Genomic DNA, 23,946 nt, shown 5'->3' with positions numbered 1-23,946 from the left:
TTAACAGCCGTTGAAGTACCTGGTGACATAGTTTACAATGTTGGTCTGCAGCAGGAGGTCACGACCCGGCAGCAGGTTTTCAGTGATGAGGTTCTGGTTGGACCTCACAGCGACACCATTACACACACAAAGAGAGCGAAGGACATCCAGGACCTAAAGGTGAGACCGAGACAGACGTGACAATCACCTATGTTTAAAATGTGGCAGAGCAAAGCGTCCACTGACTACAGTTGCTGAAGGACTCCCATAACCAAGAAGTGTTTTTATGAGCCAAATAAGCTTTCAGGATGCTAGAACTTTCCAAATCTCTGCCTGCAGAAGTGTTTGGTTAAGTAGGCAACCATGCCAGCAATTGTTACTCCCCCACCCTGTTCCTGGAAGTAAGAAGAGACAAACCTTGTGGTTCCTTCCATGCTTGTCAAGGAGAGAGATGATGGATTTGATGTGGTTCTCCTGGATGATGTTCAGAACCTCAGGGCTTTCAATTAGCACACAGTACAGCACCTCAAGAATACCTACATGAATAGAGAGGAGGAATATAATCAATTATTTTTTATTTCACTTTTTAACAGCAGTAACAGAGGCAATAATGCAGTAATAAAGCTAGTTTATAAATATATATTATTAATAAGAATACAGTTCAAAAGAGATAAATGGCTCAACCATAAGGACCCTTCCTAATTAAGTGCATACAAGTTCACTAATCATCTATTCAGTTAAAAATTCTATTCAAAGCATGTTTGTTTTTAGGATCCCATAACATCACAACAGTCTACAGGTTTAACCTGCATCTAATAACTACAGTAGGTGCAGCCAACCCTTAAAATCAAATAGCCAATTTTTAAGATCAACTTTAAGTTGGTAGGGGTATCGATGAATATGTGAGGCACACTGGATACCTGAGGAGGCCTCCAGACGGTCCAGCTTGCTGACCAGCCAGTCCAGGTTGTCACAGAACAACGCACAATTAGAGCGGTTCCCCCTGATTAGAGAAGCTGTTCAGTGGGAACACAGAGTGTGAAATAGTGTTACTTTATTCAGTACCGATAGCATTTAATTTGTTATGTCCATAGTGATTATTCTACCCAGCAGCTCGTAAAGAAGGTTGACAATCTCCTTCCAGGACTCTGCAGCTTCCTCCCCGGCAAACTCAGAGAAGTGGGCCGCAGTGTTGTACACGTTCAGGCGGTCGATGCACTCCAGCACGATGGTGATCATTCCCTAAGAAAGAAAAACAGAAACACACTCTATATGTATTTTGTTTGTATGCTGGCATTACTGTGGCTTTAGTGTTGAGGTTAAAATGAGGTCTATTATAATGTTGATAAACAGTTGGGGTTCGGTATGACCTTTTGATTTGAGTAAGGGTAAAACGCTTGGCATTAATACAATTAGAATCCTCTCTAGGGATTTTTGTTTGTCCCGAAAATTTGGTATTTTTAGTCCTGGGAGGAATAGCTCACTATCCCAAGAAACCGACTTTTTTTTAAAGGTATAGCTACAGGGTCATATTTTAAGCAACACTAAATGCAAGAAGTAGAAATACGCATCAACCTATAGCTTCCCAACCTGGCCACTTTAGTGTATCATTGGTGGTATTAATAATTATTTAGTCAAAAGCATACCACTGATGTTGATCAACATTAGAAGTATATTTCCTGTTTTCTGTCTGCTGAGAACAACTTCATGGATGTGATATTCAACAATATCTCATTGTATTAACAAACAGAGTAATAATAATATAACTCTACAATTGTAATAGCCAAGCAATGTTAGATTGTGCACAGTAATAACATCATTCATCACTCAAAGTTAAGTTGCAAAACATCAGTGCTAGTACATTAAATACTTTTTTCTGAGTTTTGCATCCCTGCCGACTGGTGCATTTCTGTAGTGATGTGTATATTTTGTGTGTCTCAGCCTATTTGTTTTACGCCTAGAACGTAACAATTGTTTTCTGTTTTCCCGTTACATTTCTAAGAAAAGGGGAGGTAGTTTGGTAGGCCTCACAAATAAAGCAATAAAGCATGCTTTTGTGTGATCTTGTCCATTTGGGTTAAGACTTGGGATTTGATCAAAGTCAGAGTTACATGTTAAGGTTTTGCTAAGAGCTGGCTTTAGGTATGTAGGTTAGGGTACTTGTGATGGAGGTTATGGTAAACCTCCAGGCAATAAATAAATATATGTTAGCAAAATGTCCTAAGAAGTAAGTTTAGCGATAGGAACAGATGGTAAAAAATCCTCAAAGACACACTCAAATCTGAGTGTGTGTGAGGCTTTGCAGGCAGCTTGCAGATTACCTCCTCTTGGAAGAGGTTCTGCCGGTTGCGGAGGGAGCGAAGTTTGGTCTGCTTCTCCTCGTGCTCCAGTTCTTCCTCGGGAGGGCGGAAGTAGAAGATGAGATCCTGAAGAGAGAGGATGACCCCCTCCAGAGGAAGAGACACAGTCCCTGGTGACTTGTTCTTCCCATTCAGAGAGTCCAAACCCCTGGAAGCATACATACAACAAAATGTAAAACATTTCTTTATACAGCTTCATAGTTTGCATGTTTCAAAATATGGCCTCATTACAACGCTGTTAGTACCATAAACAAATGAGAGCACGTAAAACACAGGTAAGGTCTGTTTTTGTGGGAAAAAAACCAATTCCCTGTATCCTGTCAGGAAGAATTTTCTACTCATCCCCCCACATTTGAAAAAAGGAATACACTTACTTGTTGAACTGCCTGAAGAGGCCCATAGTGCTGAAGATCATTCGAGCGGCCTGAGACTCTTCAGTTTGGGAGCGGGACACAGTTAGGGCATCGTCCATATGGCCCTCCTGGTGCAGGATGACCTGGGGACATGGACGACATCATTATTGAAAAGTATCTCAAGGTGACTGCTGATGTGGAAAGTTGAATATCTACAGGGCGTCCAATTAGAATTGGCACAGTCACTGTTATTTAGTTGAACAGCATATAGAACCACAGCAAATAATTACATGTTATGGAAGAAGTTATCATTATTTCAAGTTGCTACAGCTTAAGTGATGAAAATAAAGCAAAGAATAGTTGGACCACAATTCACATAACCCTACTACACAAATCTATAAGGGCAGCAGGAATAGCTTTGGTGATAATTCTAATAACAGTTGAATAACAATGGTATAATTCTCCAAATTAAGAGTACATGCACACCAAGCCTTAATTAGTACCACCCGTACAGCTCCTTGCCTGACGGTATTTCAGTGAAGTCATGGTAAAAAAAAAAAACATCCTTCACCATAAATTCCTTGATAACATAACTGCTATGAATTAGAGGCAATTAAATGCGTACAACTTCCGTTTTTAACCAACAATAAGTAGCTACTGCGCTCTCTTGAACTCCATTCCTAACAGAAAGTCAGTTTATTACAAAATAAGTTGTACGCACACACTGGACTGCACACAAACAATATCCCAAGTCTTCTCATTTGGTGGCCTTTTAAAAAATATATACCTCACAGTTCTCTCTGTCCTTCTCCGACAATGTCGTTTTCTAGTGGCTGTGTAAATGAAGTTTGCTTATCTTGTCCTTAAGACACCCTGAAAGTTTGAGAGCTCTGCTTTATCTTATATATCCCAAAGATCTAGATCCAGCTCTTGCTTATCCTCCTGTCAGTTTTATACATGTTATTTGTCATTTTGTATACCTTTACAAAATCATTAAACTAAACAGCTTCAGCCAAGCAACCTCAAAGACAAATATCTGTTTAATGCAAACTCTAATGGTGTTAAGTTTATTTCAATATTTTAGATTACTTCGTATGTTTATTGCTGCATGACTATAAATGTTAATAAAAAGCATTTCAATACCATTGTACACATTAATCAGCATTAACTTAGTTTAGGCTGATAAATTAGGACAGTTAAAATATATTCTGATGCCCAGTAGAGATCCTGACCTTTCTCTTCATCATTCCCAATCGAGCCGCTTTGGCATCCAGGGCGGCATATGTGAGCCACAGACCTGTGGACACATGCTGGACAAAGCACATGGACTCTCCATATTTTATCTCTGGAATGCCCATCCCCTCAACATCACGCTTATGAGCCACCTCCACCTTATCCTGCTCGGGAGAACGGGGGTGGGGAAGAGAGGTTGGAGAAAATGACAGAGAGGTCAATGATAGAAGAAATCAAAGCATAAAAACAGATTGAAACCAAGGGTAAGACACCAGAGAAACTCTATTATAATATGTTTATAATAAATAATATATATTATAAATATCTATTCTGACCTTTGTAGCACGGAAGCAGAAAGCAGAGAGTTTGGTGTTGGCCTTCTCTGGGTCGACCACCAACAGACCCTTCTCCTCATCCATACACAGGTACCGGCCTGTTGTGATGTGACGGATACGGAAAGACTGACCCCACTTCATGTGGCTTCCGCTCCAGCTGCAGGAAGAAAGCGGGAGAAAAAAACCCAATATATTAAAAGCCATCAATTGAAGTCTTTCAATTACAACAATATCATTATTATCATTCTCCGTTGTTTGTTGTTAGAAAGTGTCCTAAAGGTTAACATGTAAGCACTTTATCCATGTAATCAATTTGATTATGGTTGGAGACTTGTTGCATGTCATTCTGTTCTTGCTTTCCTCACATTTCCTCTTTTCTTTTCAATGCTAACTACACGAAGGCAAAATGCAAAAAAAAACAAACTCTAAAACCGCAAAATAAGTCATGCCAACAATGCTAATGTTTACACAGAGATTGCTCAGTTTCAATAACTAAATACAGATAGAAAATACTTGTTTACTACTATGATTACTATGATAACCAATCATGTCTATTAAATCAAGCCAGACGAAACCAAACCGGTAGCTAAACTCCGAGCATGCCTAAAGGACATAAAAACCTGAATGGCCTGTCTTTTTCTGATTTTGAACACAGACAAAACTGAATACAATATACTTTTCACCAAACACCTCTGAAACAAGTTATCGAATGATATAGTTACTCTTGATGGCATTGCCCTGATACTCCCGCACCACCGGAAGGAATCTCAATGTCATCTTTGTTCGAGATATTTCCCTTTACTCCCACATAAAAACAAACTTAAAAAGGACTGCCTTATATCACATATGTACTGTATAATTGCAAAAATCGGGAACATCCTGCCTCAAAATTATGCAAAATCCATGCATTTGTTACTTCAAGGCTCAATTAACGCAATTCCCTATAATCATGCTGTTCTATAAGTCCCTTAAGACTCTCCAGCTGATCAAGAAGATATATTTCTCCCATATTAACTTCTCTGCACTGGCTCCCTGAAAATGACAGAATACAATTTACAATCCTTCTCCCCACCTACAATGCCCTGAATGGTCAGGCACCATCATATCTTAAGTGAGCTCATAGTACCCCATTATCCCACAAGAACACTGTGTTCCCAGAATGCAGGGTTACTTGTGGATGCTAAAGTAGAATAGGTGGAACACTCCCAATTTGGGGTCGGGAGCTCTTACTAAAATTGAATTATCACTCAGAAAAATAAATTCTGTCAACAAGTTTATCCAGCACAAATCAATTAATCACCTGATTCTGAGAGGCTCCAACCTCCACAGGGAACGAGCCTGACTGCACACAGCACCGCCTTCATAGTGAGCCATCCTGTAGCAGAGACACATTTAATCACATGGTATCAGATATTTTGCTGCACAGAAAACACTCTTTGTCCTCTTCCTCTCACCTGCGCTTTTCCTCTCCTTCCTCTGGAGTAGCGATGGCCAGACACTCGTCCATGTGGCCGTGGAACAGCCTGAGAACGTGACCTCCTGTCAGGAACCCTGGGAGGAGGAAGACGCACCACAGTGTGTAAATGTCTTTTTGTGCAGTAAGCAAACTCTGATCGCACTAATATCATACCCACATTTTCTGCATTCTCCCAGTTGATATTTTAAAAATACAACTTTCGAACATATAGATCTTCTACATATATCAATGTGTACATGTGTGTATATGAATTGCGTGGACTGCACAGCATTAGTGGCTATAGAGCAAAATGTGTGAAGCAGGTTTGTACCCTCAGCAAGTTCGCATCCTGAAGTGATCGGGTTCATGTTCCACAGAGTCTGCATGAAGGAGGCATCCACCATCAGATCCCCACTGGCGTAGGACAAGTGCTGAGGACGGAGGAGAAGAAGAGGAGGGGAAAAGATGGAGTTTAGCACAGATTATACGTGTCATAATCTTCCGTTGTTTAACATCAGAGTGGATGGGGTATGAGGAGTGTTACCAGGTATCTCTCAGAGGACACGCTGACCAGGATGAGGTCGTCACCCACCCTGACCTTTTCACCTTCTGACCTTTGCTTGGAGGCTGGATGGATGGTCCACCAACATGCCTCACCTGCAAGAAGAACAAACCACTACCTGAGTTTCCCCAACAGAGATCCTGATTTGCAACTGATATGTTCACTCATAATGTACTGAAACATAAAACAAAAACCCAGTCTGCTCACCTACAACATACTGCTCCCCACAATAACCATTATCATAACAATTTTTTTTTCTCAGCCAAACTACACGGGGTAAGAAATGTACTGTAGGCCTGTCACAAAAATTAAGTTACCAACATTTAGATATTACATTCCAAATTCCAATGTCTGAGTATTTTTAAGAATTAAAAGTGCATTGCTCTTTAAAGGGTGTACTTGCATTATTATGCTATTACATTGTCATTATATCAGTGGCATAATAAGGTCTTAAATTGACAAGAACACTGAGACAATATGTTGCCTAACAAAATTAGTTATCATGATCTGTGACAGGCCTGATTTCCAAGTTTTGTTTTACCAGTGGAGTCTTCTTGTAAGCCCACGTCGAAGGCCAGCTTGTCCGTGAGAGACCGAGACGTAGTCAAACAGCTCAGGTACTGGGGAGAAAGTTTTTACTTATGACATGACCATAACTTTGCCAGAATGCAGATAAAAAACTAAACGAGGCTGTAAACTTCTGTAAAGAAAGTGGAACTAAACCACGCTTTGTTCAATTAGTTTATAGTAGTTCTTATTCAAAGCAACTTACCATGCCTGAGTGGTAGTGTCTCAGAAGGATGGCGTGACCGTACAGTAACGTACGATGACCTCCACCCTGGGACGACTGGAGGGGAAGAAGACAGAGAGATATTTAACAAACCAGCCTGTCAATACTGACTATACACTTCAAATATACCTTGATGAGACAAAAAGGAAAAAAAACGATATATTTTAGAAGGTGCAGGGATCAGAGGAGCACATTGAGAGTCTAAACTGTAAATAACTGTAATCATAACACATCATCATGAACCTGCACTGAAAATTGACGCTGTATTTTTTTGTTCTATGTTGTTATGTTGCACTGTATGTCAAATATAACATTGCTGCATATTAATATTATTGTATATGTTGTATGTGACTTAAAATAGACTGCCCAAGTATAACCTTTAGGGACAAATAAAACATAATTTGGTTTTAGAGATGGAGATACAGGAGTGATTATAATGGGACTGAGAGACGGATGGGCAAAGTGAATGCAAACAATTGTGACAATTTGCAACATTAGTGTGTGTCAAAGGTTCACCATGGTAACATCCCTGAAAAGAGTCAATAATTATTAAGCAATATCAATGAACAGCTCCACATCACTGAACAATGACTCTTTCCCAAAACAAATACCGTACAGAACATGTCGGGGTCCGTTCTTGCAAATACAAGAACATAACAAGAACCACGTCATCATAATTCTCAGAGAAGGCATCACAATGACGTGACTGACAAAGCAACCACCACAGATTATGATCTCACATAAAATGCACAACAAAACACAAATCCATCCTACCTTTTCTCAACATCCAGCAAGGATGGAACAAGAAAACACAATTACTGGAAGAGTTAGAGATAGATTAGCCAAAACAACCATTTAGCAGAGCCCACAGGAGGAAAATGCTAAGCCTTTTGTGTAGGGTTAAGCACCCATAATCCGGATGAGTCAGGGGGCAGGTGTGTCAAGTGGCAGCACCAAACCACTAACCCTGGTGTGCATTAGTGGCAGGCTTGGTTAGGACAGGTGGTGGTGGTAGCAGTGTGTGATTTGTGTGTGTGTTAAGTAGGGAGGTAGGCCTGTCCAGTGCTCCGGGGGTGTCGGGTTTCCCCCTCCACCCCTGACAGAGGCGGGTGGTCCACTGGGCTGCATGCCACTCAATTCTCATCCCCAGTTCCCTTTTTGAAAGGCCTGGCACATCCACAACTCACAACTTCTGTGACTAAACTAGTCTAACTAACTTTTTTCCCCCATCCAAATGAGGTCCTATGTTACCTCAGCCCCATGTTTCCTTAGCAATCATCCTTGGCCCCTGTATAAATCTGTCCATTACTTTTTGAGACATCGTGCTACCAATATCCAATCACAGTCAGACAGACCTGCTAGTACCTGTTGCCTTCGTTGGTTGGGTCGGTTAGGTTTAGACATGAGGAGTGCGATTGGTTAGAGTTAGGGTAGAATAATCAGGGTAAGCAAATCAGAGGCAGAGTACTGTGGGTCAGGCCATTGCCATAGCAGGGAGATCAAATATAAATAATGTCTGGTGACTTAGTTCTGCATAATAATTAGCCATGTGCTTCTGTTTGTTGCACTTTCCGTGAAATGGGCCTTCAAAACAGGGGCGTTTGTTTACGGGATAACAGGCTGTGGGACAAATGGGATTTTGGTCCAATTCTTAGGACTATTGGGGTTTTACAATAATGAAATAATGAAACCTATTTGCTTTAAATTATAGTTCTAACTTTTGTTTTAGAAAAGTCAGTTACACTAAAAACACAAGTTTTCTGGCTGCCTTACATTCTGGTTGGTTGAGGTTGGCGTCAGTTGGCAAACTGATAAATACGTACATTTTGCATAAACGTTCAACAATCATTTAGTGAGAAAATCATTGAGCCTTCCAAAGGCTCGCCCGCTGATTCAGGGACTTGCATTCAAAGATTGAAAGCTAGATGGCTGCGAATATATCAGAATTAGGTGATGTTAACTATGTTTGGCAAGTTATGCATTGGGACTTGCATTTTAAACTTGTATATTTTGTGTGGATTTCCATTTTACATTTTTTGCAGCAGTGTGAAAACATGTTCTGTATATAAAGGGGAACAGAAATGAACTCGACGTCAATAAAAAACAGTGTGATGAAACCAAAAGTAACATCAAGTAGGGTTAGGTACCATAAACATATGAGGCGAGAAGACAAATATGCTGTGATATTTCTTAATGAAACGCAAATGAATGATGCATTGTGACACCAGTTTTTTTTTTTAAATGTAATCCTTCCAGTAAGCAGATTTTAGTTTCAGCATAAAATATTTATCTCAAGACAATGGACGGGTATGAATCGAGATGTGTGAATGATACAGCACTATTACATTTAATAGGACAGTGAGCGGGCAACAGGAGAGGAACGAGGACAGTTGTCGGTTTGGTCGGGACACATGTTACAGGAAAACAGACACATCAACAGACATACCCATTGGTCCAAATCGACTGCCTGCTTGGCAGAGAGCAAGAAGGGAAGCGGAGGGGAGGGTGTCAGATAAAAGTTTTTTTAAAAACCATAAGTAAATAAAAGCAGAGTTCAGCTATGGTGCTCACATAGACTGAAGGATCGTGATGTACAATACGCTTTATGATGGAAAAGCCCAATCTGTGATCTATATTTGAACAAAAACTGGAACCTGAAAATGACATCCTCCTAATAAATGGACTAACATGTTGGTGCTGTTAAATGTTTGAGTACGGTTAGTAAATATAATGATATAGGCATATATTTTAAATTATAAATAAGTTGAAGGAACACAAAAAACCTTGTATACTTAATGTATTATAATAGTGGAATAAATCTGGGTTACTTCATAGCTAGGGTAAGTGGAATAAAGTCGATAAAAAATAAAAATTATATTCAGGAAATATGCTTGGTTGTCCTCTCACCCACGGTCACAAGATCAATATCAAAACAGTCCAAAACAGAGAAAGATCCGGTACTTTTTCAGCCTAGACAGATGCAGAAGGAAACAGCCGAAACAGTATGTCTTAACTTTCCTTCCAAACAGTCCTATTTACGCATTATATCTTGTTAGACAGAAAGCTAATCAGAGGGCCAAAAATGACAGGACCTCTGAGATGCAGCAGTTGCTGTCGTCAAGAAATAGATCCAAAGTGTGGGCTTGATTAATTAAATGTTATTTCAACACATTTTTAAGAAGACATAAGATACAACGCATAAAAAGGATAGTTTTAAAATGTATGGAAGGCATTTTTGTTGGAGCTTCCAGGTTTTGTGCTTTGCTAAGCTAACGCCTCTTTGATACATAGTGGACATAGAGATTAAATTGGTGTTATGCAAGAAAGCAAAGATACATATTTCCAAAGATGTTGTAGTGTTCTGCTTAGTAAAAAGGTACAGGGGAACACTAAACTAAAACCAAATGTCAACAAAATAAGATAGTCCAATACATTTAAAAAGAACAGATATAGTTCTAATCATTCAGAAATATACTTTATACCAAAGCATATTTCTTTATTTGTCATCCATAAGCCAAATTCCTCTAAAGCAACCACTCAATCTCTTGCATCTCTGAAAAAAAAGGTCCAGACTCCATCTCTTTTTGCATACATTCCTCTTCCTATTGCTCTTTTTTTTTCTTCCTGTTTTTGAGTCCTACCTCGGTCATCTCCACCGTGTTGGCCAACATCTCCTGCAGAGCGCGGACCGACAGGGACTGCACCAGAACGAAGCTGCATATGGCCAGGTCCGGGGGCACATTCTGCACAACGTATATATATATATATATATATATATATATATACACACACACAGCACAGAGGAGAAAAAACAAAGAGTTGGTCATCACACGGCTACATACAGTACGGGACAAACACAAAGAGAGGGAGGGGGCCAGCATATTACCTGAGCGTTGGATGTGGTTTCCAGGAAGCAGAGACGGTTCCCGAAGCCCTCACAGGACAGACAGAGCTTAATCTGCTGCTCCTTCAGGACGGAGGCAGTGCACTGCAGCACCACCTGGTCATCCTGCAGCCAACACACAAACAAAACACTTTTAAATCACTGGCCTTAAATTTTTAGGACACGTCATTTTATGTTCACACTACTACGTTTATTTTCCTCAGATTTTTTCCTGCTGTTTCTCCCTGAAACGCACAATTTTTCATATTTTAGAACACATCCTCTTGAGTCTCTATAGCACTTCTTAAATAAAACTGGCTTTGCTTCACATTTCGTGAAGGCAATGCTGTGCACCATACTGACCTTTTATTGACTAAAGTCACACGCTTTATAAGGATTGCTGAAGAGGTAAACCTGCCTAGAGCACATAATAGAAAAAATAGAATAACATAAAAAAATAGGAACTTGTTGTGCAGTACATAAAAACTACAAACTCCAGGAGACATTTTCATTGGTTAGTCTTTAATTTCCAATGCATTTACTATCTAGTTTGATGTCTTTTGACCTAATATTATTTTGTCTGGCAGCCTTTGATTGAAAATACATATTTTTATCTACTATCCGTTTGTTATAAGCCATTAATACTTTACAGTTATATAGTATGTATATATTTATCTATGTTTTTATACTGATGTACTGCTATAAATGTTTTGAATGCATTTTCTTACTTTCATTTCAACACCGACCGGACAACAATTAACAACTCACTTTAGTGATGTAATCCATCACAGTAGAGTCTGCAGTAGTGTCTGTCAAAGTAATGTCATTGTAAGTTTTTTGTTTTTTTTAAATTGATTAGCACTTAAATGCCACTGCCATACAACAAGAAAATAACTTAGACAGACACGATGCTCGCTGTGATGGATTACACAATTAAAGTTTCAGGAGTCTGTTTATTGATATTCATATAACACAAGAATAAACAAAAATCAACGGCTGCCTGCAGAGTAGAAAAGAGGCATAAAAAAATGAAATTCAGAGATTTCAAATTTTGAATGAGCAGTTGAGAAGACTACAAACAGCTTTTCTCAGAACAAAAGACACACACAGCTCAGTTCCACAAGCAGAATGCTGACGGACAGCAATTTGTTGCTCCTCGTCAGACCCGGGCCCTCCAGAGGCCGCTGTAAATATGGCGATAAACACCCCCTCCCCTGTGAAACCAACACCTGACACTCAACATTCTCAGCTGCTCCTTCTACTCTGTCATTACGCAAGTGGATGCATCGCTTAACCTGATTAAATATTCCCATCTACAGTTCTGAACAGATTCCTGACTTTTTTCCTCTCTCACCCAACAACCAATGAATCATTCTGTCTTCACGTTCTTGAACCGTTTGCCGTCTCACACTAGTGATTAAGTAACACCGATGCACCGTGACTTATAGTGGAGAACAGGAGGGCAGCGAAGGGGTATGCATGTTTATGGCATGGAGCAGGAGAATGGAAAGTGATGCATATCTGTGCCCTCATAACAGCGACTCCTCTCTTATACCCAGAGGCCTCTAGTGTTTCTTTGGCTGAAGAGTGTCCCCTCTTCCTCTGGCTGGGCCATCATCTATCTTTCCTCAGCCTTGAAATGTCTCCTCCTGTCCCGTCCTCGTGTTCCCTGCTTTGCACTCTGGAAAGTGGAGCAACGCGCCCTCTTCTCCTTCACTGCAGACATGAGGAACACCACTCGATATGCGACTCAAGTGTTGCTAAAACGGCAAATGGACCTTAGAAACTGGGCTTTAGGGGCAAATCTGTAAGTGTCAAGGAGAGATCAAGTTCCCAGTCGTGTTAAAGCTACCACTCACACTGCTTCAAAGTTGAAATCAGTAGCTATATGCACTAAACCGACATGGATCTTTGTTTATGAGGACCTTCTGAGTGAGAAGTGGTAACTGGACTGAGCTAGAAGGTTAAAATGGGCTGAACTTGCCCATGTTTTGAAGGACAGTGCATACGGACTCAGACTGCTGTCCCCATTAAGAGACAGGGCTGAGCTTGTGGATGTCTAAAAGCAGACTGAAGTCAGCGAGTGACTCACTGCTCCGAGACGAGATGTGCGATCGGATGACAGCCGTGGACGATGTATGCCCCAATCTTTATCTATCCATCTATTTCTACAGCCACAGTCTCACACGGCAGATTTACTCTGCTCCAAACACTCTACCTCTGTAGGCAAGGTGAAAAGGTTAAAGGACCCAGAGAATACACAATCTAATTTCTGTATACTTTTGTCATCTATGCAAATCATTCTGTGAATATGTTCTTTTATTTCTTTATAGAAATATGTGATCTTGATTTTGATTAACTGCTGAACAAACTGCAAATCCTCTGGGTAAGAGACCGTGGGACATTTGTGGGAAGCCATTTATATAATAGAATAGGATGTTTTATGGGTCTGTGGAAATCATACAACAAATTATTATCAAAAGAAATGGGACAAGGAAACAACCTCTCATTCATCAAATGAACAGAATGGACTTTGAAATGTCCTATGCCTTTTCATCACCACTTTTCCTTGAGCTCAATGGAAAACGAGGTCATGAAAGCTTGTGAGGGAGAATTCATTAGGATTTAGGAAAAGACAACCGCCGTGCTCAGAGAATCAGACTGTACTTAAACAACGATGGATAGATATTGCTTGCTTTTTTTCCAGAAACTTCAATAAAAAAAAAAAAACCCATAGAAAATTGCAATAGACTGCAGTGACAAACTCCATGCCTTTCATTTCAAGGAAGGATTGCTGTCCAAAACAGAATCACACCGGCTGGTAGGATGTTTTCAATTTTACAGTGACGGCACTTGTTATGGACGGAAGAATGGTGTGTCGCTTTAAAGTTTGCTGCAGCAAGGAATTGTGGGACAGCATTACCTCCTTTCCTTTTGTAGAGGATGGTCACGTTTACCCTCTGCTAAAGGAGGCACCTTTCTTTAGCATTTAGAGTATTTGAACAGTTCATATCATGGCTGAAACTTTTGGGCCATTTCACTCAGTTAGGAACCTTCATATCAAAAATTGGATTGCAGCCTGGTAGTATTTCACAACCAGTCAAGTATGATATTAAGCACAAGACTGAATCTTAAGAAAACTGGCTGATGGAGCAGATAAACACATAAGCCTTAGCCAGCATTTTCCGTCACTGTGCTGGTACATGGCTACACCCGTTATTCCACCCTGGACGGTAGGGCACTCAGACTTATAATAGTCCTCTGACAAGTGGATCAGCAACTACATAGCCATGTCCTTCTAAGAGTCTCACTGTGAATCACTTCCAATGTGACCATGTGAAAAGCTGTGACACAAACCCCTGGGCTTAACTCACCCTCATATTAATAGAGGCAGCTTTCAGGATGTGCACCTGACGCTTTATTGAGAGCCAAGCACATCTCCCGATTATTTGAGACCACAGTCTGTCAACATGCTGACCAGGCGCCGCCCCCCCGTACCCTATGTGTATTTATTGTCTGTGTCTGTGTAGTTGAGCTGCTGCAACACTTGAATTTCCCCCATGGGGATCAATAAAGGAATATAATAATGACTGTGTCTGAGCTGAGACAGGTAGGCCTCATTTGGTGAAAGCCTGGCCAGTGCTGGGCAAAGACGTGAAACCCATTCGATGTCCCCTCAGCATGGTGGGTGTAGAGTTACAGCCAAACGGGGGACTTGGCCGCTGAGGCATCCGGGCGTTTGGGGTCAGAGGGAGAGGGAGAGAAAAGTGGATGTAAACTGACAGACGGTTACACAAACAAACACACTACTGTGCACAAATAGAGGCGTGTAATGCTGTGGGGATTAACAGCCAGACGAACGGATAGCGAGTGAAAGCAGACACCTTTGTGTATTCTCTAGGGCCTTACTGTTGGGACACAAGCAGACAGAGGGTAGCCGGGGTTCCCCAGACTAGCAGGCACGCTGCCCGTCCTACACAGAAAGCAAACCCATGCAAAATGGGGAGTATATATCTGCCCCCTCCGATCCTCTCATGCTATACTAAGATAGGGCATGATCGGCACCGATGGGTAAATATACAACTGGGAGCCGATCACCGTGTCGGTACAGATATATCATATAAACCGGAGCTCTTCTCATTTCTCCATTTTGTGCCTCCTCCATCCTCCAGCTCGTGACCTGGAAATCGATCTCAGGGCTCCATGTTGACGTCCCAATTCCCAAAATGCATCTGAAGGGGCAAGGAGGCTTGCCGGGCCAGCTGTAAGTGAGGAAACACCAGTGCATCCTTTGCCCACGTCTTTTCTGCACCCGTGACGTATAAAAGACACGAGAGCTGTGCCAGCGCTTTAAAATGACAGAGGAGACTAGAGAAGAGGAGACGAGGAAAGGAATCCAGGATGTAAAAATTGGGAAATGGGGCCCATCAGATCAGGTCAGTTTATCTGGTAACCTGTTGTTTTTTTTTAAAGATTCAACTGATGCTATGATGGGAAATGAACACAAGCATCCAGCCGGTCTTCTCATCAGCTGGTTCAAGACTTCACAGTGTCCAAAAAACTAATTTCCTGGCTTGACATTCAACTGCACATTGGTACAATAAAGCATTTCTCCCTCAGCACCAACATTTAATCATTCAGATGTGGTAATATTTATGATACATGGTCATTCTTATTCTCAACAGTATTTTTCAATTTATTTACTTTGTTATGGAACAAGTAGTATATGCAGGTAACATTATATTAATCCAATTAAGTGAAATGGTTTTTCACAGCAGAATCAACAGCCATCCAAATTAAACAATGTTTTTATATATTTGTATATTTGGTATATCTGCAAATTCCCAGGGTTGTTTTCAAAATAGCGTTTACTGTTTGGCCCAGATTTATTTACATCTTGGTTTCAAGTTGAAAAACGCCACGTCTGTGCCAATGCATCCGATGCCTGAGAACCATATCAAATAAATAATGATGAATAATAAAGTCCATTCTTTGTTTACGGTCCAGATTTCTGCCCCACGCTCTGACCACAGTGTGCTGATACAGGAAACCTCCGGACATTGATTGCAGACAAAAGAGTGAGGGACAGCACATTGCAGGGTACGTGGGTGGAGAGGAGGAACAGTTCAATAAGGCAGAGGGGGGAGCGGTGATGGGGTTTCCCTTTGAAAACTGGCAGAGACCATGCAGGTGCACTAACAGGATCCTCCATCACAGACTGCAGTTTGAAGGGCCTGGTGGCACCCCCGCCCTCCTCAATCAGGCACTGTCACTCGTGTTTGCTTCTCTACTTGATAAAATAAAGAATCAAATCTCCCAAACAACCTGCCCGTTTTCTCTTTATGTTGAGTCTGTTTTTCAAATACCTCTAATTTGCATCATCATTCATTTTTACTTTTTTTTAATTATTTCTTCCCAGAATCAATGCCCCTAAAGCATTTTCAGATTGGATTATTTTCATGGCCCACCCCAAGACACTGTAGATGGAGAGTTGAGGGTCTGTGCTGCCTGAGGATACGAGTCATTTAGTGTGAACATAAAAGGTCTGGCTGAGAGTTTAGGTTACACACACTACACACCATACCTTACATTGCACCTTTAAAATAGCCAAACCTTCTCCTTAATTCCCCCACAGAGTCAACAGATGCAGATCTAGTTCAGGAGAAGTCAGGCTTTTTTACTGCAGGTAACTACTGCTGCCATTCCAGGTGAAGAGGGCAACAGGTTTCACTGTCTTTCGGGCATTGGAGGGATGGAAAGGAGGGATGGTTAAGGTTCAACGTTCAACAAGCTAGGAAAAAAAAACTGTTCATCCCAGCATTGAGATAAGAGATGAGATAGGTAATCCGTCTCAACCAAAGTCTCCAGGAATTGATTTTCCTTCCTTCACCCTCTCTCTCTGTCCCATCTACTCCTCGTCTCCAACAATGTGACATCTAAAAACCCGTCTAAGCTGTGCACATTATGGTTGTAGTGTTCCAAATGTACATTGAAGACTCATAAGCAACATGTAAAGTGCCATTTTTTCAAGAGTTTATAATGATGCGTGAACACATATGAACATAAAAAAATATTAACTATGTTGTTAACTATCAGACACAGTGATACAAACTTGTATGAGCAGCATGTTCAATTAAAAACAAAGTCTGTTTATATCAAAGGCTTCTTTCTTTCTGCTTTGGTATCACAATACAACAGTTTAAATTCATTTCTACTCAATTTCTGTGTAAATGCTGAACTAAGTTTCAATCTGACTGGTGAATCTATCCTGCTCCTAGTTTCAGGCTGCTGATTTTTGCTGCAGCAACTTTAGATAAAGTGCGTCTGCTGACAGTGGGACACGAAAATACAATTATTACAAATGGATAAAACAGTATTGGCTATATCCTTGTGAAAAAAACAAACTCATCAAATTGCAAAATATGTGTGTCTGCTGTCTGTGGTACAATGTGCTATGAACGAATGGTTTTTCTTATGACTATTGTGCCGCATCGAATCATCTCTGCTAAACCTTTCGACCGCACACAGAAGAGAAGATTTAAAGCTTGGTCTTTCTCACAGTCAGCTTTATCTGCCGTCTCTCACACTATTTTGTTTGATGTTGTCCATTATCTCTCTCTGTGCTCTTCTCGTTAACTCGTTTGCAGTCCTCTTTTCTCTCCCATTACCTCTCCCTCTCTGCTCTGGGCCTTCCCCCTCTGCTCCTCTCCTATTTTAGGTGGCTGCACCTGTCACTATCACATTCCCTCCTTCTGCTGACCAGCAGATACTCGGAGCTCTCGCTCGGAGAAAGAGCTAGACTCTCTTGCTCACAGGGAAGGCATTGAGCACAGGAAAACATAGACCATTCGATTATTGCTAGCTGATAGCTTCCACTTCTGCATAAAAAAAAACCAGTCAATCACACAAAAAAGCAGATTACTTTGTAGTCATTTAAGTGGGAAACATAAAGAACAAGCAGTGTACTTTTTAAAAGCCTCTTGAAGCTTATTTGGCTACAAGTTTCAGCGACAGTGGTAACAGAATTAGGATTCAAATCTTGAGCATGGCTACAACTGCAAAAGATCCATAAACTCTTTTCATAGGTTGCCAGGAAATATCTACCAAATAGCATGAATATGTTTCCATAATTTGTGATTTTCACTCTAAACTGAGCTACCGGGTCTTCTAGGCTGAAAACAGTAATCATTCACAAATCAAATTGGAAGAAACACTGATGCTAAATTCCATTGACAAATTGTTTTGTCAGCCCACACACACCGGCTTCATCCCCTCCGGCTCAGTTTAACTACTACTACACATTACCACACATCAAACACTACGCAGCCTCTGCCTTTTGAAAGACAATAAGTCTGGCAGACAGCAGCAAGTCAAAAGAAAAAGCTGGTGTAAATAAATTATTTTTGGGTGGACTGAATCCAAAATCAGTTCCTCTAAAATAACTCTATTTACCTTAGGAGTAAGCTAGGTACTTTCTCGACCAGTAGGCCTTAAGTGTCAGTCAAAAATCAACTTAGGAGAGAGTTAAGATGCATATTGATTTATTTTGCAAGACAAGCAACATCCGATAGTCAAAATGAGACTTATTAGCCTGAGAAAATAGGGTTAAAAAAAGAAGAAGAAATACACCAGCAAACTCTCCACCATCTTACATTTTATCTTTGGACAGTTAACGACAAACAGACTACCTTTGAACCTCTCTTGTAGTCCACAAAGCACAAAAAGTTCACTTTCATAGTTTCAACTCAAGCTTCGCTGAAACTTCTTCATCAATATTGTCCAATTTATTTTTTGGATTCAGAAGTGCGTGAAACCAAACGCCTGCACTGTGGATCCAAAATATTTTTTCCTTTCTGGCAGAACTCGCACATTCTGGAAGATTTCGGGCATCTTGGAAACAAAGGCAGTGAGAAATTATGAAGTAAACATTGGGTGTCTGGACTCGCTTACAAAACACTTTATGCTGTATTAGCTTCTAAAAAGGGCTCTTAAAAAAAAAAAGGGACAGTTGCCAGTGGTTTTGCATTTACAACAAATCACATCGATCACTGCCAGCCATTATGAAGAACACAGTCCATCCAATACACGCAGAAAAGATGGCTGGGTCTTTCGAGTTTTAAAGGGTGAGAGAGCTAATCATTTAGCACACACACACACACACACACACACACACACACACACACACACACACACACACACACACACACACACACACACACACACACACACACACACACACACACACACACACACACACACACACACACACACACACACACACACACACACACACATTGCATAACAGTTGTGTCACTTTGTTTCTTCAGGATCTCCCACTCTCTCTTTCTCTCTCTGTGTTTATGTCTAGTGCTTAGGAGATCAGACCACCGGTTTATTGTGTACACTGATGTGACCCAAGCAGGCAGGCTATCAGGTGCTGTGTGTGTGTGTGTGTGTGTGTGTGTGTGTGTGTGTGTGTGTGTGTGTGTGTGTGTGTGTGTGTGTGTGTGTGTGTGTGTGTGTGTTCGTGGCCCAGTCGCAGACGTGTTCATCTCCAGGGCTCAGCACTTCTAAAGCCCTGTTTCGTTCAGCCCCTCCCCACCTCCCTCACCCCTCTCCTTCATCTGCTGCCGTTCTAGCTAACTGGATTCATAGGTGTGATAACAGGGAGAGGGGACAGAGACAATTGGGATACAAAAACGAGGGGGAGAGACTCTGCCTACAAGCAGCAGTATACACAAATAAAAAAGGAATCACAGTTTTGGGCTTTCCTCTGTCAGTGTCATTCCAACTGTCAAATCGAAAAGCAGCATAACAAAGAGAAGAGAAACTAATGACAAGTGATGTTAAGGACGGAGTTAAAATGTGAACTCAGAGCATTTCTATTGCATCCATACAGCGACAGCTAAGCCGGGTCTAAGCAGCTAACGGTGCTAACAACTCAAACATTGCAAACAATGGCAACGGTGCAGGCAGAGCTAACAATCTTAACCCGAGAGGAGTCTGGACGGCGTTATCGGCGTTAACCGCTGCATGAGAGTAACGCAAAGCGGCGGCCATGAGTGGGTACAACAGAAACTCACATGCACTATAATGCAAAAAGGCTAACTAAACAAAACACAGAGAAGTTTGGCTAACAGCACACAGCGAGGGAGAAGAGAGTCTTCATTCACTGCTCAGGTAGACGTCGCTCCACTATATCTTTACACGGCAAGTAGTTGTTTGCTGCTAAGTTAATGCTCTGAATTTCCAATTAAGCACTTTTAATGTATTTGCAGAGAATAGTTAGGATACCCTGTGGGGGCAGTGGTGTAGGGAGACATGTTTGTACAAGCTGCTTTTGTTACCTTTTTATGACGTAAGCCAGGTGAGTGAGGGAGGCATCAGGAGAAGGACCCAAATGCAGATAAGAATAGTTAAATGACTTAATGACCAGTTTAAGAAACAAATCTGCTCACAGGGAGACGAGCAGCTCCATGTGCTGCAGGGCTGATGGGGTCATGAGGTGGGGAGATGGGCGGGGAAGCTCAGATGGGAGGAATGAGGTGATTGGAGGAGAGATTGGGAGTGGCAGTTTTGGGGAATTAAAGGTAAGTGTGAGGGCATCTAGTGGACAGGTGAAGAATAACACTGAAGGAGTCTGGGAAATGTGTCTGCAGAGAGGCTGAATGAGGAGGAACCCACACAACTGAGGCGGACATTGTGACAGATGGAGGTAGGTCAGAGATAACGTTTCATCCCCTAAATCCAGTATTGAATTCATTTATCAAATCAGAGTGCATTCAAATACCTTATTCAGTCTATTTAAGTTTAACTTTCACTACATTTTAAGAATGAAATTGTTGAATAGATATGACCACTCACACTCAAATGTTTTTGCCTGGTTGATTACACATTTGCTATTTCCAAAATGACTAATCAAATAAACATAGCTTAACAAATGTGGGAATTGTACCACCTTGGAGCTAAAAGCGGAACTGACTGATACCAACACTGGAAAGCACCACCTAAAAAAGTCACTAGTGGAGCCTCTGAGTGGTTAAAACACACACACTATAACAAAGACTTCCCCAATCCAGCCAGGAACCCTCATTGTGTGTATCTCTACTGTCAAAAAAGACTATAAGACTATATTTAGACTATTCTAAAATTTGTTCCTAATTAAAAAACAACAAGGTTGTCTTCACTGCATTTCAAAGACTTTACATCAATGTGTAATGGGACCTGTTTGTTATTGGAATACATTTGCTTCAAAGTTATTAAAACATTGGTTGCATGTAACCTTGACATCTAAAAAAACGTTCTCCTTGTCACAGCGTACAGTTCTGACAATATTACATTTGTCAATTGACAGTCACAACAATGAACAAGATCTCTGTCCGCTTGACACAGACGGGGGACGAGCACACACCCAGATCACACACACTCACACACACACTACACACACACACACTACACACACACACTCACACACACACTCACACACACACCGCCGCTGCTCCCGAAGGATGCTGGCAAGTAGGACACCGCCTCCTCTGGTTTCTCCCTCCAGAGTGTGTGCTCTTATAGTGGCAGGCTAAAAAAAGGAAAGTGCTGTTGCAGACCAGGTCTCAAAATATCCCTTCAAACTCTCTTGCCTGTGTGATTCACGTTATGTGGCGTCGTGACACAGCTTTCACCAGCAGAGGAAACGGCGCCTTTGTCTGAACTCTGGGTCACCTGATGGAGACTCTTGTGTGTTTCAGCAGTCTGTGTTACTGTATGGGCATTTTCTAAAGAGAAAAGGTGAGACTGCTGGTTATTGCACGCTAAGCTGATCTCTTGACAGATAATGTGGGGGCTCAAGTGCTTGCAGGTAGTATATTTTTAAAGAGGAGGTTAAAAATACCAGTAGTTCACCATGGAAAGAGACATTAAATGACCTGCTACTGTACAGCAGGTTGCATGTCTAAGCCCCAACAGCTAGTGTGTAGACTGTACTACTATTCAAGCCACACATCACGGTTGTGTGAGTCACAGGCCCTGGTCCGTATTAGAACAACACAATAAAACCCAGAATAGACTAGAGCAGCACTGCTGAGTAATCTGTGTGTGTGGCCTTTTGAGATGTGAAAAAAACGATCACTGGAGATGTGCGGAAGGAGAGCAAAATGCCGTCTGTCACACTGAACACGATTCAGAATTGAAAGGATCTAAACTCTTACTATTAAACAGAAAAAACAACAACTCTAAATGCAGTAAGACTACATCACCTTAGTCCCAAACTCCCCACCCCGTCAGCTTTTCATCTGATTTGGAGGATTCCCAGCAGGGATGAAAAACAAGTGGAGTAACAGAGAAAAAGGATCAAAATGAAAGAACTGACAGGATTACACTGCTGTTGTTTTTTGTTTTTTGTTTTTTGTCAACAACAATGACTTTGTCAAACTGGAGGTAATTACTTTGGACAGGGGAGGAGGGCAAACCTGAATAAGCTCCTGTAGAGTGTTTGTGTTTGTTGCATCATTACACCCAAAAGCCTGGCGACGGGACTGGAGGGACTTTTAAAAAATCTTTCTCAAACTGTGGGGAAATGATTGATTCCTTAGATTATGAGCATGACAAGTGAAATCTTGTACAATCGTGCTATAAGACAGCGACTCATAAAGAGTAGCTGTAAACGGCACGACTATGGAATCATGGCGCTTCTTTACAGCACCAATAGAAGTTAACCCAACCTGAGAAAAAGACCCAAGATGGCGTTTCAAACATGACACAATTTCTATGAAGCAAATATATATTTTGTCATCAGTTTCCATTTATGTCCACCCTTCCAACTTGGTCTAATTGCATGCAAAGGGCATTTTTTTAAGTTTTAGGAAGCTTAGAATTTCCCAAAACGCAGCTTTGGTAAGAACAGACCTAACACAGATAACGTCATCTCTGCACTTCTGCCAACAGACAAGCTGCCCGTTGCAAACAAGAAGAAGTATTTGTTTTTGGGCTGGTGTGCTTATTTAGTGTGAAAGCCCTCAAACATTGTTCCTCCTCATTGCCCTGGACTCTGAAAGACACGCAGTCTAGCCGTAGATATCGATACACAGTAGAAATGTGCTGCGCTTTCAGATTAAAAAAGCTATAGCTTGAGAAAAATAAGATCTTTTTTGTGTGCATAATATATTTTGATTATATTTTGTCCATTTTGAGGTTGTTATCAGAAACTAGACACCGTGGTGTGATTAAAGGACACTTCTGTTAAGAGCATCATTTGTTCATTTTCAAAAGATTTAATTAAATTGTTATTACATAATGAACCTCTAAAGGGAAAGTACTGAAGGGCTGAGCTCGACCCCTGCTGAGCCTGGGCATGCTCACATTACAACTGTAAGAAGATGGATGTAGGTGAATGTATGACTACAGTCTGTGCCCCGGCTGGTCCAGGTAAGGCATCAGCTCCTCCAATAAAACTCCAAGGAAAAACCCCAGCAGAGACAAACAGCTGACTCACACAATGCCACACGAGCGCTCTAATTTTTAGGCCTTTGTCCCCAGTGGGGATTGAACCCTTGACCCCGACAGAGCTAGTGTCAAAGATAAACCCATTGAAGTACACAATTCATTAATAATTCACCTAGAGCTGCATTGTTTTTTCCTTTTGAAGTGTGGGCGTCTAATAGTTTCATCCTCACCGAGCCTCTGGAACCAAAAGGACAAACCGGCTGAGGGCATTCAGAGTGTTCCTAACGTGTCTCACTGTTCATTTCCCGTCTGCGCTCTTCGGTACTTGAACTATTATTTCACAGCTAACTAGATTCAAGTGGTGGACGAGGTAAATGCCACAGCCACGGCGGTAAAGTAGAGCTCCACTTTAACAGAAATACGTTTCACTGTGGAGGTTTTGTTGATGCAGAGATATGTCTCTTGTCTAAGGATTGATTCTCACATTACCCTTAATAGGAAAAGATTGTTTTGACTAAATCAATGATTTCAAGCAAATTATCGTTAAAAACCAACAC

The 23,946-nt window shown here is 41.2% G+C and overlaps 1 protein-coding gene across 1 annotated transcript in view; it reads right to left on the bottom strand.

Moving 5' to 3' along the window:
* The window catches only part of ryr1b (ryanodine receptor 1b (skeletal)), a 74,940-nt gene that overhangs the window by 49,669 nt on the left and 1,325 nt on the right, over positions 1 to 23,946 (bottom strand). Inside the window, 16 exon segments of the mRNA XM_054606514.1 lie at positions 20 to 153; positions 397 to 515; positions 900 to 995; positions 1,086 to 1,221; positions 2,301 to 2,487; positions 2,714 to 2,835; positions 3,925 to 4,089; positions 4,261 to 4,417; positions 5,561 to 5,635; positions 5,715 to 5,811; positions 6,048 to 6,147; positions 6,261 to 6,373; positions 6,820 to 6,898; positions 7,051 to 7,125; positions 10,710 to 10,811; positions 10,955 to 11,077. Coding sequence (XP_054462489.1) covers positions 20 to 153; positions 397 to 515; positions 900 to 995; positions 1,086 to 1,221; positions 2,301 to 2,487; positions 2,714 to 2,835; positions 3,925 to 4,089; positions 4,261 to 4,417; positions 5,561 to 5,635; positions 5,715 to 5,811; positions 6,048 to 6,147; positions 6,261 to 6,373; positions 6,820 to 6,898; positions 7,051 to 7,125; positions 10,710 to 10,811; positions 10,955 to 11,077 — 1,880 coding nt within the window.

The sequence above is a fragment of the Anoplopoma fimbria genome, chromosome 1, assembly GCF_027596085.1.
Source record: "Anoplopoma fimbria isolate UVic2021 breed Golden Eagle Sablefish chromosome 1, Afim_UVic_2022, whole genome shotgun sequence".
Taxonomy (NCBI): domain Eukaryota; kingdom Metazoa; phylum Chordata; class Actinopteri; order Perciformes; family Anoplopomatidae; genus Anoplopoma; species Anoplopoma fimbria.
This window is presented reverse-complemented; position numbering and strand designations above follow the sequence as displayed.